At 42.1% G+C, this 21021-nt stretch overlaps 1 protein-coding gene across 1 annotated transcript; it reads right to left on the bottom strand.

Annotated features, from left to right (window-relative positions):
* Positions 1 to 29: 29 nt before the first annotated feature.
* Positions 30 to 12755, bottom strand: LOC139583426 (transcription factor SOX-30-like). Its single transcript, XM_071414507.1, has 5 exons — positions 11720 to 12755; positions 11357 to 11596; positions 11012 to 11194; positions 865 to 1288; positions 30 to 714 (listed from the first exon to the last, which is right to left on the bottom strand). Exons 1-5 carry the CDS (start codon positions 12426 to 12428, stop codon positions 363 to 365), a joined length of 1908 nt encoding a protein of 635 aa, XP_071270608.1. The 5' UTR covers positions 12429 to 12755; the 3' UTR covers positions 30 to 362.
* Between the last annotated feature and the right edge of the window lie 8266 nt (positions 12756 to 21021).

Here is a 21021-nt window from a genome sequence, read left to right as displayed (position 1 = left end):
TCATGATTAAATGACCACTCTGCAATGTATTATTGGTGCACTGTAATTTATTGGATTTCTATACAAAAATCAGCTGGAGTCTGCATAAAATCAGTAAAGCACCCTTTTCTCCTTACAAACCAGGTATTTGTAGAACAAAAAGGCATAAATAGAACCCATATCAAACACTTTAAAATACTTGACATTTCATTTTGTGCAGAGCAATGGTCGATCGCATAAAACAATATTAATCGTTAAAAATACATTTCAGAATAACAGTAACAATTCATTTATTTTTGTATGTACAACACAAAGTATTGATTCACTGAATCAACAAATAGGCTATCAGGGATTTTGCTAAAGGATGTCTCTTAGGTTTGATCCTAGAGAATTCTCATCACGCGCACTTCTTCCTCGTCCTCCTCATTGGTGACTTGGACCTCCTGGACACTGGCAGAGTTGGTGAAGACGTTCTCCAGGGCACGTACGTCCAGTGGTGGGACCGAACCTAGGAGCTCAGAGGCAGTGGGGGCCTGCCCTTGACATCTCTGCCTGCCCTCTCCATTCTGCCAAAACGGGTAGTCTCTGTTGAGAAGGGAAAATGTGGACTCATGCTGATCGTAGTTGTCATCATAGGGGTAGCCCGGAGTAGCCATGGGAGTAGCCATGGGGTTTGAGAAATCCTGGGGTTGGAGAACTGGGTAGGAGTATGGGCTGTGTAGGTAAGGGTATGATCTGAAAAAAATACAAGATTCCCAGGATGATGGTGTTTCAAATGACCATAGTTATATTTTCACCACTAACCTTCACAATTATAAAACATCACACAGCGTACCTAAGTATAACTTAAATGGTATTCTAGATGAAACAGCATTCATTGCTCACCCTGGTGGATAAAAATTAGGTCCAGGCATGAAGTAGGGCGGAGCAAAGGGGAAGCGAGGGGTGGGAAAGAGGCCCACTGGATGTGGCATGGGAGATGGAGGATACATGTGAGGGTGAGCCATGTTAGGGAGTGGCATTTGGAGACCTCTGGAGCTGGATGCCATGCTTGTTGAGGGCATCTCACTGGCAGAATTGTAGTAGGCCTGTTGCCTGCTGATTTTCCTGGGTTTGGGAGCTTCTTCAGGATTGCTGTCAGAGTGACTGGCTTCATGCTTGCGTTCTGCAGGCTTACCACCAGAGGTTGTGGCTGTTGGGTGGGGATGTGGGCAGGCAGTAGTCTGGAAGAATATGGAGACTGGGCTGGTAGTCTGAGAGGCATTTGGAGCTGCCGTTATAGCCACCTGGACACCATGGTCATTAGAGCCTGGGGAAGACAAAACCATAATAATTACAGTATTGAGCTTCATACTACAATGTATTATTCTTACTGTTACAGCAACCGGATCATTCCACGAAAAGTGTGACTTTTGTATCCCTTTGATATTTTAAGTAGAAACTGTACACCAATATTACATTTTAAAAGCATGTTATAATGAATGAACTGCCCTTTAATATAGACAAGGAAAATTCAATAAATCAAATTTTTAATATCAATAAAGACTTGCTAAAGTGCAAAAATTCTGTATTTTAACATGTCCCTCCATGCACCTTCTGCGACTTCTAGGAAGATTAACCCATTTAAACACAAAAGTGTCTAAGTTTTCAACATCATTGTAAAGCCATAGTTATTTTGTTGCTTTGACAAAGTAATTTCTGAAATGTATTATTTATTTAATGTGATTAGTGAATCATTTACATATGTCCCTTATTTTAAAGTCAAACCTGTTACGTGAACTGAACTCTCATTTTAATATGGTGAAACTATTCCTTAAAACAAAAAACTTCAAAAGAAACATTGAACATCTAATAGTGAAATCATAGTGTAAAGGCAGGTGAGAGCGTTCTACTCTTTTTCGCAATTTTCTGGTGTTGTGGTGGAAAACTGAGCATGTCAAGCACAGTATATTGTCCCACCCCACACACACGAGGAGACCTCACCTGGCTTAATTTGTCCCTCCAGAGACTAAATCTCTCTCATCGTCACTCAACGCTTAGGTTTACCTCCACTGCACTCACATCTTATCATATGTGTGTACATTATGCCTTGAATATATTCTACCACGCCCAGAAATCGGCTCCTTTAATTCTGTCCCCAACGCACTAGACGACCAGTTCTTATAGCCTTTAGCCATACCCTTATCCTACTCCTCCTCTGTTCCTCTGGTGATGTAGAGGTTAACCCAGGCCCTGTAGCCCCAAGTTCGACTCCTATTCCCCAGATGCTATCATTGGTTTCATGCATGTTAACATCAGAAGCCTCCTCCCTAAGTTTGTTTTATTCACCGCTTTAGCACACTCCGCCAACCCTGATGTCCTAGCCGTGTCTGAATCCTGGCTTAGGTAGACCACCAAAAATTCTGAAATTTCCATCCCCAACTACAACATTTTCCACCAAGATAGAACTGCCAAAGGGGGTGGAGTTGCAATCTACTGCAGAGATAGCCTGCAGAGTTATGTCATGCTATCCAGGTATGTACCCAAAGAGTTTGAGTTTCTACTTTTAAAAATCCACCTTTCCAGAAATATTTCTCTCACTGTTGCCGCTTGTTATAGACCCCCCTCAGCCCCCAGCTGTGCCCTGGTCACCATATGTGAATTAATTGCCCCCCCATTTATCTTCAGAGTTTGTACTGTTAGGTGACCTAAACTAGGATATGCTTAACACCCTGGCGGTCCTACAATCTAAGCTAGATGCCCTACAACTCACACAAATTATCATGGAACCCACCAGGTACAACCCTAAATCAAGTAAACACGGGCACCCTCATAGATATCATCTTGACCAACCTGCCCTCCAAATACACCTCTGCTGTCTTCAACCAGGATCTCAGTGATCACTGCCTCATTGCCTGCGTCCGCGGTCAATGACCACCCCTCATCACTGTCAAACGCTCCCTAAAACACTTCAGTGAGCAGGCCTTTCTAAATCGACCTGGCCCGGATATCCTGGAAGGATATTGACCTCATTCCGTCAGCAGAGGATGCCTGGTTATTCTTTAAAAATGCTTTCCTCACCATCTTAAATAAGCATGCCCCATTCAAAAATGTATAACTAAGAACAGATATAGCCATTGGTTCACTCTAGACCTGACTGCCCTTGACCAGCACAAAAACATCCTGTGGCGTACTGCATTAGCATCGAATAGCCCCCGCGATATGCAACTTTTCAGGGAAGTTAGGAATCAATATACACAGGCAGTTAGGAAAGCTAAGGCTAGCTTTTTCAAACAGAAATTTGCATCCTGTAGCACAAACTTCAAAAAGTTCTGGGACACTGTAAAGGCCATTGGAGAATAAGAGCACCTCCTCCCAGCTCCCCACTGCACTGAGGCTAGGAAACACTCACCACCGATAAATCTACGATAATCGATCATTTCAATAAGCATTTTTCTACGGCTGGCCATGCTTTCCACCTGGCTAGCCCTACCCCGGTCAACAGCTCTGCACCCCCCACAGCAACTTGCCCAAGCCTCCCCAATTCTCCTTCACCCAAATCCAGATAGCTGATGTTCTGAAAAATCTGGACCCCTACAAATCAACTGGGCTAGACAATCTGGACCCTCTTTCTAAAATGATCTGCCGAAATTGTTGCAACCCCTATTACTAGCTTGTTCAACCTCTTTCGTATCGTCTGAGATCCCTAAAGATTGGAAATCTGCCGCGGTCATCCCCCTCTTCAAAGGGGGTGACACTCTAGACCCAAACTGGTACAGACCTATATCTATCCTACCCTGACTTTCTAAAGTCTTCAAAAGCCAAGTTAACAAACAGATCACCGACCACTTCGAATCCCACCGTACCTTCTCCGCTATGCAATCTGGTTTCCGAGCTGGTCATGGGTGCACCTCAGCCACGCTCAAGGTCCTAAATGATATCATAACTGCCATCGATAAAAGACAATACTGTGCAGCCATATTCATCGACCTGGCCATTCTTATCGGCAGACTCAACAGCCTTGGTTTCTCAAATGATTGCCTCGCCTGGTTCACCAACTACTTCTCAGATAGAGTTCAGTGGTTCAGTGTGTCAAATCAGAGGGCCTGTTGTCCGGACCTCTGGCAGTCTCTATGGGGGTGCCACAGGGTTCAATTCTCAGGCCGACTCTTTTCTCTGTATACATCAATGATGTCGCTCTTGCTGCTGGTGTTTCTCTGATCCACCTCTACGCAGACGACACCATTCTGTATACTTCTGGCCCATCTTTGGACACTGTGTTAACACACCTCCAGATGAGCTTCAATATCATACAACACTCCTTCCGTGGCCTCCAACTGCTCTTAAATGCAAGTAAAACTAAATGCATGCTCTTCAACCGATCGCTGCCCGCATCCGCCCACCCATCTAGCATCACTACTCTGGAGAGTTCTGACAATATGTGGACAACTATAAATACCTAGGTGTCTGGCTAGACTGTAAACTCTCCTTCCAGACTCACATTAAGCATCTCCAATCCAAAATTAAATCTAGAATCAGCTTCCTATTTCGCAACAAAGCATCCTTCAGTCATGCTGCCAAACATACCCTCGTAAAACTGACTATCCTACCGATCCTTGACTTCGTTTATGTCATTTACAAAATAGCCTCCAACACTCTACTCAGCAAATTGGATGTAGTCTATCACAGTGCCATCCGTTTTGTCACCAAAGCCCCATATACTACCCACCACTGTGACCTGTATGCTCTCGTTGGCTGGCCCTCGCTTCATATTCGTTGCCAAACCCACTGGCTTCAGGTCATCTATGAGTCTTTGCTAAGTAAAGTTCCGCCTTATCTCAGCTCACTGGTCACCATAGCAGCACCCACCCGTAGCACGTGCTCCAGCAGGTATATTTCACTGGTCATCCCCAAAGCCAACTCCTCGTTTGGCCGCCTTTCCTTCCAGTTCTCTGCTGCCATTGACTGGAACGAATTGCAAAAATCACTGAAGCTGGAGACTTATATATCCCCCACTAACTTCAAGCATCAGCTGTCAGAGCAGCTTACCGATCATTGCACCTGTACATAGCCCATCTGTGAATAGCCCACCCAACTACCTCATCCCCATGTTATTTATTTTTCTCCTTTGCACCCCAGTATCTCTACTTGCACATATATCACTCCAGTGTTTAATTGCTAAATTGTAATTATTTTGCCACTATGACATTTCTTTTTTTTATTATTTGCACACACTGCATATAGACTTTTCTATTGTGTTATTGACTGTACGTTTGTTTATCCCATGTATAACTGTGTTGTTCGTGTCACACTGCTTTGCTCTATCTTGGCCAGGTCGCAGTTGTTAATGAGAACATGTTCTCAACTGGCCTACCTGGTTAAATAAAGGTGAAATAAAAAATAAAAAAACAGTAACACCTCAACCCTGTTACCCATAGATGGAGAGGTTAGAAATGTTAACAATGAATAATTTTTTTGTGAAGCTTACATTCAATTCGTGTTGAATTCTAAATAAATCACAGATGGTGTCACCAGCAAAGCACCCCCAGACCATCACACCTCCTCATCCATTCTTCACGGTGGGAACCACACATGTGGAGATCATCCGTTCACCTACTCTGCATCTCACATAAACACTGCGGTTAGAACCAACAATCTCAAATTTGGACTCATCAGACCAAAGGACAGATTTCCACCGGTCTAATGTCCATTGCTCGTGTTTCTTGGCCCAAGCAAGTCTCTTCTTATTGGTGTCTTTTAGTAGTGGTTTCTTTGCAGCAATTCACGCAGTCTCCTCTGAACAGCTGATGTTGAGATGTGTCTATTACTTGAACTCGGTGGACAATTTATTTGGGCTGCAATTTCTGAGGCTGGTAAATCTAATGAACTTATCCTCTGCAGCAGAGGTAACTCTGGGTCTTCCTTTCCTGTGGCGGTCCTCATGAGAGCCAGTTTCATCATAGCGCTTGATAGTTTTTTGCGACAGCACTTGAAGAACCTTTCAAAGTTCTTGACATTTTCCGGATTGACTGACCTTCATGTCTTAAAGTAATGATTGACTGTCATTTCTCTTTTCTATTTGAGCTGTTCTTGCCATAATATGGACTTGGTCTTTTACCAAATAGGGCTATCTTCTGTATACCACCCCTACCTTGTCACAACACAACTGAACGGCTCAAACGCATTAAGGAAAGATATTCCACAAATTCACTTTTTTTTTTAGCAAGGCGCATCTGTTAATTGAAATGCATTCTAGGTGACTACCTCATGAAGCTGGTTGAGAGAATGCCAAGAGTGTGCAAAGCTGTCATTAAGGCAAAGGGTGGCTACTTTGAAGAATCTACAATCAAAAATAGATTTAGATTTGTTTAACACTTTTTTGGTTACTACATTATTCCATGTGTTATTTCATAGTTTTGATGTCTTCAATATTATTCTACAATGTAGAAAATAGTAGGAAAAAAATTAAAACTTGAATGAGTAGGTGTCCAAACTTTTGACTCATACTAATATATACAGTATATCACAAAAGTGAGTACACCCCTCACGTTTTTGTAAATATTTGAATATATCTTTTCATGTGACAACACTGAAGAAATGACACTTTGCTACAATGTAAAGTAGTGAGAGTACAGCTTGTATAACAGTGTACATTTGCTGTCCCCTCAAAATAACTCAACACACAGCCATCAAAAGTGAGTACACCCCTAAGTGAAAATGTCCAAATTGGGCCCAATTAGCCATTTTCCCTCCCCGGTGTCATGTGACTCGTTAGTGTTACAAGGTCTCAGGTGTGAATGGGGAGCAGGTGTGTTAAATTTGGTGTCATCGCTCTCACACTCCCTCATACTGACTGGAAGTTCAACATGGCACCTCATGGCAAAGAACTCTCTGAGGATCTGAAAAAAAGAATTGTTGCTCTACATAAAGATGGCCTGGGCTATAAGAAGATTGCCAAGACACTGAAACTGAGCTGCAGCACAGTGGCCAAGACCATACAGCGGTTTCACTGGACAGGTTCCACTCAGAACAGGCCTCGCCATGGTCGACCAAAGAAGTTGAGTGCACGTGCTCAGCGTCATATCCAGAGGTTGTCTTTGGGAAATAGACTTATGAGTGCTGCCAGCATTGCTGCAGAGGTTGAAGGGGTGGGGGGTCAGCCTGTCAGTGCTCAGACCATACGCCGTACACTGCATCAAATTGGTCTGCATGGCTGTTGTCCCAGAAGGAAGCCTCTTCTAAAGATGATGCACAAGAAAGCCCGCAAACAGTTTGCTGAAGACAAGCAGACTAAGGACATTGATTACTGGAACCATGTCCTGTGGTCTGATGAGACCAAGATAAACTTATTTGGTTCAGATGGTGTCAAGCGTGTGTGGCGGCAACCAGGTGAGGAAAACAAAGTCAAGTGTGTCTTGCCTACAGTCAAGCATGGTGGTGGGAGTGTCATGGTCTGGGGCTGCATGAGTGCTGCCGGCACTGGGGAGCTACAGTTCATTGAGGGAACCATGAATGCCAACATGTACTGTGACATACTGAAGCAGAGCATGATCCCCTCCCTTCGGAGACTGGGGCGCAGGGTAGTATTCCAACATGATAACGACCCCAAACACACCTCCAAGACGACCACTGCCTTGCTAAAGAAGCTGAGGGTAAAGGTGATGGACTGGCCAAGCATGTCTCCAGACCTAAACCCTATTGAGCATCTGTGGGGCATCCTCAAACGGAAGGTGGAGTGCAAGGTCTCTAACATCCACCAGCTCCGTGATGTCATCATGGAGGAGTGGAAGAGGACTCCAGTGGCAACCTGTGAAGCTCTGGTGAACTCCATGCCCAAGAGGGTTAAGGCAGTGCTGGAAAATGATGGTGGCCACACAAAATATTGACACTTTGGGCCGAATTTTGACATTTTCACTTAGGGGTGTACTCACTTTTGTTGCCAGCGGTTTAGACATTAATGGCTGTGAGTTATGACCTCCAGCAGGCCACAAATGTGCATGTGTCAGCATATGGTCTCACAAGGGGTCTGAGGATCTAATCTCGGTACCTAATGGCAGTCAGGCTACCTCTGGCGAGCACATGGAGGGCTGTGCGGCCCCACAAAGAAATGCCACCCCACACCATGACTGACCCACCGCCAAACCGGTCATGCTGGAGGATGTTGCAGGCAGCAGAACGTTCTCCACGGCGTCTCCAGACTCTGTCACGTCTGTCACATGTGCTCATGTGCTCAGTGTGAACCTGCTTTCATCTGTGAAGAGCACAGGGCGCCAGTGGCAAATTTGCCAATCTTGGTGTTCTCTGGCAAATGCCAAACGTCCTGCACGGTGTTGGGCTGTAAGCACAACCCCCACCTGTGGACGTCGGGCCCTCATACCACCCTCATGGAGTCTGTTTCTGACCGTTTGAGCAGACACATGCACATTTGTGGCCTGCTGGAGGTCATTTTGCAGGGCTCTGGCAGTGCACCTCCTTGCACAAAGGCGGAGGTAGCGGTCCTGCTGCTGGGTTGTTGCCCTCCCACGGCCTCCTCCACGTCTCCTGATGTACTGGCCTGTCTCCTGGTAGCGCCTCCATGCTCTGGACACTACGCTGACAGACACAGCAAACCTTTTTGCCACAGCTCGCATTGATGTGCCATCCTGGATGAACTGCACTACCTGAGCCACTTGTGTGGGTTGTAGACTCCGTCTCATGCTACCACTAGAGTGAAAGCACCGCCACCATTCAAAAGTGACCAAAACATCAGCCAGGAAGCATAGGAACTGAGAAGTGGTCTGTGGTCACCACCTGCAGAACCATTCCTTTTTTGGGGGTGTCTTACTAATTGCCTATAATTTCCACCTTTTGTCTATTCCATTTGCACAACAGCATGTGAAATTTATTGTCAATCAGTGTTGCTTCCTAAGTGGACAGTTTGATTTCACAGAAGTGTGATTGACTTGGAGTTACATTGTGTTGTTTAAGTGTTCCCTTTATTTTTTTGAGCAGTGTATATATACACACACACAGTTGAAGTCAGTTTACATACACCTTAGCCAAATACATTTAAACTCAGTTTTTCACAATTCCTGACATTTAATCCTAGTAAAAATGAATTCCTTGTCTTAGGTCAGTTAGGATCACCACTTTATTTTAAGAATGTGAAATGTCAGAATAGCAGTAGAGAGAATGACTTATTTCAGATTTTATTTCTTTCATCACATTCCCAGTGGGTCAGAAGTTTACATACACTCAATTAGTATTTGGTAGCATTGCCTTTAAATTGTTTAACTTGGGTCAAATGGGTCGGGTAGCCTTCCACAAGCTTCCCACAATAAGTTGGGTGAATTTTGGCCCATTCCTCCTGACAGAGCTGGTGTAACTGAGTTTGTTGGCCTCCTTGCTCGGACAAGCTTTTTCAGTTCTGCCCACAACATTTCTATCGGATTGAGGTCAGGGCTTTGTGATGGCCAATCCAATACCTTAACTTTGTTGTCTTAAGACATTTTTGCCACAACTTTGGAAGCATGCTTGGGGTCATTGTCCATTTGGAAGACCCATTTGCGACCAAGCTTTAACTTCCTGACTGATGTCTTGAGATGTTGCTTCAATATATCCACATAACTTTCCTCTATCATGATACCATCTATTTTGTGAAGTGCACCATTCCCTCCTGCAGCAAAGCACCCTCACAACATGATGCTGCCACCCCAGTGCTTCACGGTTGGGATGGTGTTCTTTGGCTTGCAAGCCTCCCCCTTTTTCCTCCAAACATAACGATGGTCATTATGGCCAAATAGTTCTATTTTTGTTTCATCAGACCAGAGGACATTTCTCCAAAAAGTACGATCTTTGTCCCCATGTGCAGTTGCAAACCGTAGTCTGGCTTTTTTATGGCGGTTTTGAGTGGACTTTCAGGTTATGTCGATATAGGACTCGTTTCACTGTGGAAAATATTTTCGAATCTGTTTAAAGGCACAGTCAACTTAGTGTATGTAAACTTCTGACCCACTGGAATTGTGATACAGTGAATTACAAGTGAAATAATCTGTCTGTAAACAATTGTTGGAAAAATTACTTGTGTCATGCACAAAGTAGATGTCCTAACCGATTATTACAGGATTAAATGTCAGGAATTGTGAAAAACTGAGTTTAAATGTATTTGGCTAAGGTGTATGTAAACTTCCGACTTCAACTGTATATACTTTTGTACCTGTTTCCTCCAGCATCTTCACAATGTCCTTTGCCGTTTGTTCTGGGATTGATTTGCACTTTTCGCACCAAAGTACGTTCATCTCTAGGAGAAAGAACGCGTCTCCTTCCTGAGCGGTGTGACGGCTGCGTGGTCCTTACTTGCGTACTATTGTTTGTACAGATGAATGTCATACCTTCAGGCGTTTGGAAATTGCTCCCAAGGATGAACCAGTCTTGTGGGGGTCTACAATTTTTTTTCTGAGGTCTTTGCTGATTTCTTTTGATTTTCCCACCGAGTTTGAAGGTAGGCCTTGAAATACATCCACAGGTACACCTCCAATTGACTCAAATTATGTCAATTAGCCTATCAGAAGCTTCTAAAGCCATGACATAATTTTCTGGAATTTTCCAAACTGTTTAAAGGCACAGTCAACTTAGTGTATGTAAACTTCTGACCCACTGGAATTGCAATACAGTGAAATAATCTGTCTGTAAACAATTGTTAGAAAAATGACTTGTGTCATGCACAAAGTAAATGTCCTAGCCGACATGCCAAAACTATAGTTTGTTAACAAGAAATTTGTGGAGTGGTTGAAAAACGACTTTTAATGACACCAACCAAAGTGTATGTAAACTTCCGACTTCAACTGTGTGTGTGTATATATATATGTGAGCTCTGGAAGAGAGAATCTTAATGCTACAGTAGTGAAAACCATTCAATAATTGTTGTTTTACCATTACAAAACATGTGCATGTCTTTACTGTGATTTATCTTCATTATTTATATCCAGAAAAAAAATTAGTCTGGTAGAAAATGTGAGTGACTGGTAAAACTTGGGCATCCACCAGCCACCCTGATAGTGAGCTATTGCTTTACCTGTGGCCTGTGTGTATGGAACACAGGAGCTGGTGGTAGTATTGGCCATAGTCATCATGGTCATGGGATAAGACTCAGCCGCATGACCACTTGTCCCTGCAGAGCAGCAGGATGGTTCAGGAGCAAAAGACATCACAGAAGGGTAGCACTTTCTTTTTCCAGGTCTGGGCTGATAGATCCAACCTGTGATGATTATGGGTGAAGATTGTGAACAAACACTTGAAAAGCAAGTAATGGTCATAAGTGTCAGCTATGAGTTTTGAAATATGATAAATATATGAGCCGATAATTATACTGTACATGTTTAAATGGTGTGAGTGAGTAGACAGCCTGCTCTTTGCTTACCTGGGAACTCCTGTCTGTGCTTGTCTTTGAGTTTACGTGCTTCAACATAGTAGGGCCTCTTCTCTTCCTCGGTGAGCTTGCTCCACTCTATTCCTAGCTGCACACTGATGTCTGCATTATTGGCTGTTGGGTTGGCCTTGGACAGGGCAGGCCTGTGGATTCTCGCCCAGACCATGAACGCATTCATAGGTCTCTTGATGTAGCCATTCCTGTCTACGCTCTGTGGTACTTCAAGATTTTCTAGAAGGAAATGTTTCACAAAGTTTTGGACTGTGCATGAACTCAATACGTGACAATGATGTGTTGAAAAGTATTAAAAACATTCGATCCGTATGTAAAATGTAGGTAAGCTCTTAGTCATACCTGCTTCTGATGGTGGCATGGTGAGATTCATCCCTCTAGTCTTCACCTTTACTGGGGGTGGCGGAACATTCACATGAACAAGTGGTGGGTATGGAACTTTGCTGAGCGTTATGGCTTTACCATCCAATACTGTGAAGGTCATCCCATTTTCGTGGACAACATGGATCGGTTTGGAGAAGTCTATAATGGGAGCCACAGGTGGACTTCCTTGATGATGTGTTGTTGCAGGTTCTTGGACAACTTTGACCTTGGCCTGACCTGGAGCAGTTGTGGTGATCTCCTCCTTGATGACCAGCACTTGAGATGTCCTGGGATAATCAAATGTGGCTTTACTCTGTTTACTGGCTAATGATGATGCGCTCTCCTTTTCAAATGTAACTGGTCGACCTTGAATGGCTCCCTTGAGGTGTGTTGAACTTGTGGGCATTAGCTCTCCATCACCAACCCATTTATTATCAGCTTTAAAAATAACTTTAGGCCTAACCTGAACATCTCCACTAACACTATTTCCAGAACGTCCACTGCCTTTAGGCCTACCCACTGGTCTTTTCTGTTCTCCATCACCTCGATGCCTCTCTGTTGAAGATGCTGGTCCCTCGCTTTCATTTGCATTTTTCATATAAGCTGGAGGCTCACTGTCATCTTCGTTTTTACTTTGTTCACTTTTCTTGAATGTCATTTGCGCTCTTCGCTTGGGATGCCTGTCCATTGTGGCAAATATTAGCACGTTAGCTAGCTAAACTTAAGAGAAACTCTTATTGTGCCCGACAACAACCAACAAAATAACTGAAAGTCTTGTCCGTTGTTACGAGAAAGAAACTGTCATGGAATGTTTGAGAACGATTTAAATTGTTGCGCGAGCAGCAGTTTGTTGCAAACCACAATAATCACGTGGGACCTGTCATAATTGAACTTTGTATGGCAAGGAAAGGAACGCAACTATGTAACTTGTCACAATGAAACACCCTCAAATGACAATGAAAAACGTATCAACAAAGCAAGCAAAACAAGCCTATGTGTAGTTTCCCATTATCACAAAAAATGTCATGAATCCAGTCATAAATATCAGTTAGGCCTACCAGCCACTGTACTAGAATTAACCACTAGATGGCGACATTAGACTAATAATACATTTAGCGAGATGGAAGTGAACATGCCATATTTTCTCACTTTAATCTGCTGGTCAAATACATTTCATACGGTCAACATTAATTATTAAGCTCCTGACCTGTAAATAGCGTCCGGATGCCATTGTTTCTTTCTTTTCACATTTCTGATTGTGATTACATTTTAATGTGCACATTATCCCTAAACACACTAGCTACATAACTCTGTCTATCTCACGGAATTCAAAGACTACTCCCTCCCTTAAACGTGCATTAATTGATAGGACAGACTTATGCACTCAAAAGCATTCTGAATTCATAGGGTATAGGCACTTAAACCTTCATTATGGTGGAATAGTGAAAAGACAAATTGGCTGAGGTAAACATCGGTGGGTCGTTCCACCAATTCGCTGCGTTTTGAGATGTGTAACTTAGTTTGATTTCACCTAATTTTAACATTCTGTCATAAAGAGCACATGTAAAAAAGACAAAAAACATGTTTTCCCATCTCAAAAGGTAAAAAAAAAAAAAAAAAAAAAACTATAGTAAGTCGATATTAAAACTTATTGAATGATAATGCAAAATGTAGATTTCTGCCTAAATAGACATACACAAAAGTAAATATTTTTCATGAGAGGCCCAGAAAAAATAACTAGAACTGCTGCATAGTTCTATAAAGATCTGGCACTCACTTTTCTGGTAAAAATGTTTTATACATTGCTGAGGTGTACTCACTTATGAGGACACAAGCTCAAGTACAGTTAAAAAATTATGAAAATATGAAAGTATAAAAAGTCATTGATATTTTTTTTTCCTATTCAACAAAAGTGGGGGAATAGGGCTTGAAATGACTGAAATGCTTTCTAAATATAGCAACAATCAAATTAGAAACATTTTACCATAAGATTTCACCTTTCTTATAACTGTAAAATAAATATGATCATATTTATTGACAGTACATATTTGTCCCCATTTCATATAAATGACGACAGAGCATTTTCTGCCAAGCCTCCTCTGAGCGATGCAGACACCATTAAAATTGCTGCAGACTCGTTACAACTTCAGCTTTACGCAGGAAATGGAAGTGCTCGTGTTATTTATTGTTAAAACATTGTACCATTCCTATCTATGGGTAACAGAGTTAACCTGTTATGCTGGTCCTGCTCAGTTTTCCAACACAAAACTCCAGATAATTGCCAAAAAGGGTCGAACCAGCTCACCTTTTAACAATATGATTTCACTATTAGATGTTCAATGTTTCTTTAGAAAAAGATATTTCAAAAGGAATGTTTTCACCGTACTAAAATGAGTTCAGTTCACATAACAGGGTTGACCTTAAAATGAGGGACAGACGTAAATGAATCACTAATCACATGAAATAAATAATACGTTTTAAGAAATTACTTTGTCAAAGCAACAAAATAACTAGGGCTTTACATTTATGGTGAGAACTTGGATACATTTTACTGGCATTTTACTGGCACCCCAATGGTGGAACAAACTCCCCCACGACGCCAGGTCAGCGGAATCAATCACCACCTTCCGGAGACACCTGAAACCCCACCTCTTTAAGGAATACCTAGGATAGGATAAAGTAATCCTTCTAACCCCCCCTTAGAGTTAGATGCACTATTGTAAAGTGGTTGTTCCACTGGACATCATAAGGTGAATGCACCAACTTGTAAGTCGCTCTGGATAAGAGCGTCTGCTAAATGACTTAAATGTAATGTTAAATGTACATTTAAGTCACAGAGGGTGCAAGGAGGGACATGTCAAAATGCTGAGTCTTGGCACATTAGCAAGTCTTTATTCATATAAGAAATCTGATTTATTGAATTCTCCCTGTGGTCTATATTAAAGGGCACTTAATTGAATATAACATGCTTTTTGTCAGGACCCGGTGCGAGAAACAGTCACTAAATCGGCAGAACCCAGAAGATGAGGCAGACACAGCAGTACTAGAGAAGGTGGTTTAATAAAAAATAGATAACTTCCAAAATACAAAGAAAATCCACAAAGTGGTAAAAACAGCAAGGGAAAAAACAAACCTAAAAGACTAATCCAAAATACAAAAGAACAAAACCAGAGAACCTCTGGAAAATCCAACAAGAGAAAAATATATGTTCACAACAAGGCTTGGGCTGGGGCTGGGTGCTAACATACAAACACTGAGCAAGGAACTAAGGAACACACAGGGATTAAATACTAACAAGGGAACGACATACAGGTGCAAACAATAATAGAGCAAGGGAAAAACAAAAGGTACAAAAAAGGTGCAATGGGGACATCTAGTGACAAAAACCAGAACAGTCCTGGCCAAAACCTGACACTTTTAAAATGCAATATTGGTGCACAAGTTCTACTTAAAATATCAAAGGGACACAAAAGGCACTAATTTCGTGGAACGACCCCGGTATCAAACTGGGCTGCATGGTTTCAAATCTGACAATGAGTTGTGTTTCGATGGCAACCTTGCAAGGCTTTATCTGTCTGTAATTATGCAAAATACTGTCTGCAATTCAAAAAGGTGAAAGGATGCACAAGTGCAATAATATTTGAGGGCTGTAGACAATAGAATTGCCCACCATGGAGAAGAAAGTGGAGCCCCTTCCTTGTGTTGCTGGCGGCTCAGGGGGGGAGACTGTAGATGAGTCCCAGGGGACATCTGTTCCCCAGCTTCACTGACACACTTCAAGAGCTCCACAGAGCAGAGCAGGGCTCATTAGAATACGGTCACGTCCTTAAACACACAACAGGCTTGGAGATTTATTTTCAAGACAAACATCTGCAAAGGTGCTCCAACTGTGCAAAGTCCCCCTTCCTCTTGTGAAAGCCTCTCTTTTAACAACTTCTATGGGCACTCTCATGTTCAGGTAAGGCCCCAGCCTCCTCTTCCCAGTGCCCACAGCAAAGTCACTCTTTTCTACTTTGTTGTTTGAGAGATAAGATATGTTATTTCAAGTAGTACGATAATGAAAGCTAATAAGATCTGTCCAAATTAGGTGGCAATTCTACTGCAGTGACCTTGTTTAAAACCCTTTAACTGGCACACCAAGAAATACATATATTTCATAAAAATGTATTTAGCCTTAATGTAAATTAATATTTTTTACTTTAACAAAATTGAAGCTCATTTACTGCATTTCTACACAATTTAAAAACTTTAAAAATACATTTGGGGAACAGCAGAAACACATAAAATGTTCTTCAGCCATTATTACCTTGGCTGCTACAAACACAGCTCAGCACAGGAATTAAAAACACTAGTTTTGTTTCATGTAAAGTCAAAAAGCAGTTTCCTAGCCATGCCATCTACTACAGCCATCTTCCACCGCTAGGGAAAAGTTGTGCTATTCAGTGTAGCTGCATTAATGCTCTTGCCCTAAAGCCAGCCAGCCGGGCAAATTCGCCTTCTCATCTGCTCTGAGTGGTCGGTTTTGTCATAAAGCCAGCCCATTTATACCTCTAAACTGCATGTACCTTTTAATCGTGATTGGAATGATTTTAGTAACCCATTTTAAATTGTTGGTGTTGTTTAGGAAGGACAAGTACAGGTGAGACTGTGTGGTGCTGATTACAACCCCCTCCTAGTCTCCTCTCTGATTGAACAGATGCCAGTATTGCCCACCCAGTCAAGGTACATTGGATATCCTGTGAACCAGCCTGGTCTCATAGACTAAACATAACATAGTAAAAGTAAATCAGGGTCACTCAAATTAGTATGATACTGTACTGTACAGTACACTACATGACCAAACGTATTTGGACACCTGCTTGTCGAACATCTCATTCCAAAATCATGGGCATTAATATGGAGTTGGTCCCCTCTTTGCTGCTATAAGAGCCTCCACTCTTCTGAAAAGGCTTTCCACTAGTTGTTGGAACATTGCTGTGTGGACTTGCTTCCACTCAGCCACAAAAGCATTAGTGAAGTCTGACACTGATGTTGGGCGATTAGGCCTGGCTCGCAGTCGGCGTTCCAATTCATTCCAAAGGTGTTCGATGGGGTTGAGGTCAGGGCTCTGTGCAGGCCATTCAAGTTGTTCCACACCGATCTCTACAAACCATTTCTGTATGGACCTCGCTTTGTGCACAGGGGCATTGTCATGCTGAAACCGGAAATGGCCTTCCCCAAACTGTTGCCACAAAGTTGGGCTATACTCGGGGCTATACTCGGCCTTGTCTCAGGATGGTAAGTTGGTGGTTGAAGATTTCCCTCTAGTGGTGTGGGGGCTGTGCTTCCAGTATTTATGCTGCAGTAGTTTATGTGTTGGGGGCTAGGGTCAGTCTGTTATATCTGGAGTATTTCTCCTGTCTTATCCGATTTCCTGTGTGAATTTAAGTATGCTCTTTCTAATTCTCTCTTTCTCTTTTTCTCTCTTTCTTTCTTTCTTTCTTTCTTTCTTTCTTTCTTTCTTTCTTTCTTTCTTTCTTTCTTTCTCTCAGAGGACCTGAGCCCTAGGACCATGCCTCACGACTACCTGGCCTGATGACTCCTTGCTGTCCCCAGTGTACCTGGCCATGTTGCTGCTCCAGTTTCAACTGTTCTGCCTGCGGCTATGGAACCCTGACCTGTTCACCGGACGTGCTACCTGTCCCAGACCTACTGTTTTTTCAACTCTCTAGAGACAGCAGGAGCAGTAGAAATACTCTGAATGATCGGCTATGAAAAGCCAACTGACATTTACTCCTGAGATGCTGACCTGTTGCACCCTCGACAACCACTGTGATTATTATTAATTGACCCTGCTGGTCATCTATGAACATTTGAACATCTTGGCCATGTTCTTGGCCATGTTCTGTTATAAACCCAGCACAGCCAGAAGAGGACTGGCCACCCCTCATAACCTAGTTCCTCTCTAGGTTTCTTCCTAGGTTCTGGCCTTTCTAGGGAGTTTTTCCTAGCCAGCGTGCTTCTACACCTGCATCGCTTGCTGTTTGGGGTTTTAGGCTGGGTTTCTGTACAGCACTTTGAGATATCAGCTGATGTAAGAAGGGCTTTATAAATACATTTGATTTGATTTGACTTGAAAGTTGGAAGCACAGAATCACCTAGAATGTCATTGTATTCAGTAGCGTTTTTGATTTCCCTTCACTGGAACTAAGGGGCCTAGCCCAAACTATGAAAAACAGCACCAGACCATTATTCCTCCTCCACCAAACTTCACAGTTGGCACTATGCATTGGGGCAGGTAGTGTTTTCCTGGCATCTGCCAAACCCAGACTTGTCCATTGGACTGCCAGATGGTGAAGAGTGATTCATCACTCCAGAGAACGCGTTTTCACTGCTGCATGGTGATCTTAGGCTTGTGTGTTCACTGCTGCTAACAGCACTTACAGTTGACCGGGGGAGCTCTAGCAGGGCAGAAATGTGACGAACTGACTTGTTGGAAAGGTGGCATCCTATGACGGTGCCACGTTGAAAGTCACTGAGCTCGTCAGTAAGGCCATTCTACTGCCAATGTTTGTCTATAGAGATTGCATGGCGGTGTGCTCGATTTTATACATCTGTCAGGTTGTGTGTTCGAATCACATCATGGACAACTTTTTAGCTTATTAACGCTTTGCAACTACTTACTACTTTTTAGCTACTTTGCAACTACTTAGCATGTTATCTAACACTTCCCCTAAGAGTTAACCTAACTCCTAACCTTAACCCTATCCCAGATAACGTTAGCCAGCTAGCTAATATTAGCCACCTAGCCAACGTTAGCCACAACAAAGTTGTAACATATCATACGTTTTGCAAATTCGTAACATATTGTACGTTTTGTGATTTCGTAACATATTGTATGAATTGCTATTGGTAACATACTGTATCATACGAACTGTAATTCGTAGCATACCTTAAGAAATGGATGATGGACATCTACAAATGAATACATACCATACGAAACGTAACATATCATAGTAAATGGAGTGTCTCAGATTAACTACAGAATAATACAAAATGCTCTGAGACCAGGTTGTGTAACCTGGTATCACTGACATCTCTCAGCGCTCTAGACAAAGGTGCCAGGACCTTTGAAATGACTGAGAAACCAATCAAAATGACTGAGAAACCAACATACACTGCCTTCAGAAAGTATTCATACTCCTTGACTTATTCCACATTTTGTGTTACAACCTGAATTCAAACTGGATTAAAAAATAATAATTCACCCATCTACACACAATACTCCATAATAACAAAGTGAAAACATGCTTTTAGAAAATGTTGCAAATGTACAGTTGTGGCCAAAAGTTTTGAGAATGACACAAATATGAATTTTCAAAGTTTGCTGCTTCAGTGTCTTTAGATATTTTTGTGAAAATTAATATTTGTGTCATTTTCAAAACTTTTGGCCACGACTGTAGTCTATTAAAAATTAAATACAGAAATATTGCATTTACATAAGTATTCACACCCCTGAGTAAATCAATACATGTTAGAATCACCTTTGGTAGCGATTACAGCTGCTAGTCTTTCTGGGTAAGTTTCTAAGAGCTTTGCACACACCTGGATTGTACAATATTAGCACATTCTTAAAATAATTATTCAAGCTCTGTCACGTTGGTTGTTGATCCTTGCTACTTTCAAGTCTTGCTATAGATTTTAAAGTCGATTTAAGTCAAAACTGTAACTAGGCCAATCAGGAACATTCAACGTCGTCTTGGTAAGCAACTCCATTGTATACTTGGCCTTGTGTTTTAGGATATTATCTTGCTGAAAGGTGAATTTGTCTCCCAGTGTCTGTTGGAAAGCAGAGTGAACCAGGTTTTCCTCTAGGATTTTGCCTGTGGTTAGCTCGATTCCATTTCTTTTTATGCTAAAAAACCTCCCTAGTCCTTGTCGATGACAAGCATACACATAACATGATGCAGCCACCACCATGTTTGAAAATATGAAGAGTGGTACTCATTGATATGTTGGATTAGCCCCAAACATAACGCTTGCATTCAGGACAAAAAGTTAATTTCTTTCCACCTCTTTTGCATTTGTACTTTAGTGTGTTATTGCAAACAGGATACATTGCAAACAGGATAAACTCAGTAACTGTTTTAAAGTCACCATTGGCGTCATGGTGAAATCCCTGAATGGTTTACTTCCTCTCCAGCAACCAAGTTATGATGAACGCCTGTATCTTTGTAGTGACTGTGTGTATTGATCCACCATTCAAAGTGTAATGAATAACTTCACCATGCTCAAAGGGACATTCAATGTCTGGTTTAAAAATGTTTACCATCTACCAATAGGAGCCCTTCTTTGCGAGGCATAGAAAAACCTCCCTGGTCTTTGTGGTTGAATTGTTAGAATACTTGTTAGATATTACTGCACTGCCAGAACTTGAAGCACAAGCATTTCGCTACACTCGCATTAACATCTGCTAACCATGTGTATGTGACCAATACAATTTGATTTGATTTGAATCTGTGTTTGAAAATCACTGCTCGACTGAGGGACCTTACAAAGAATTGTATGTGTGGGATACAAATCATGTGAAACACTATTGAGTCCATACAACTTATCAAATCCAATTTTATTGGTCACATACACAAACTGGACTTGCTAAACAAAGTTTTACTCCTGAACTTATTTAGGCTTGCCATAACAAGGGAGTTGAATACGCATTGGCTCAAGACATTTCAGTTTTGAATTTTTATTTAATTTGCAAAAATGTCTAAAAACACAATTCCACTTTAACATTATTAGGTATCATGTGTAGGCCATTGTCCCAAAATCTCAATTTAATCAATTTTAAATTCAGGCTGTAACAACAAAATGTGTAAGGTGAGAATTCTTTCTGAAGCACTGTACATGCTTTAATTATACCCATCGTGTTACTAATGAATCACTTTAATGTCCCGCTATCCCCTCCTTCACTCTCTGGTTCAGCTATCCCCTCCTTCCCTCTCTGGTTCAGCTATCCCCTCCTTCCCTCTCTGGTTCAGCTATCTCCTCCTTCACTCTCTGGTTCAGCTATCTCCTCCTTCACTCTCTGGTTCAGCTATCTCCTCCTTCACTCTCTGGTTCAGCTATCTCCTCCTCCACTCTCTGGTTCAGTTCAAGGAATATTCCATGAAAATTATACTATACAAGCAAAGTGACTGTTGACGTTGCCATTTGGTTTGTCAAGGAGTATCACTTTAAGCAACAACAAAAAATGAAGATAACTTAAAATAGAAGCTTTGCGTGATAAATTAATGCCATTTTAA

The sequence above is a fragment of the Salvelinus alpinus genome, chromosome 1 (assembly GCF_045679555.1).
Source record: "Salvelinus alpinus chromosome 1, SLU_Salpinus.1, whole genome shotgun sequence".
Taxonomy (NCBI): Eukaryota; Metazoa; Chordata; class Actinopteri; order Salmoniformes; family Salmonidae; genus Salvelinus; species Salvelinus alpinus.
This window is presented reverse-complemented; position numbering and strand designations above follow the sequence as displayed.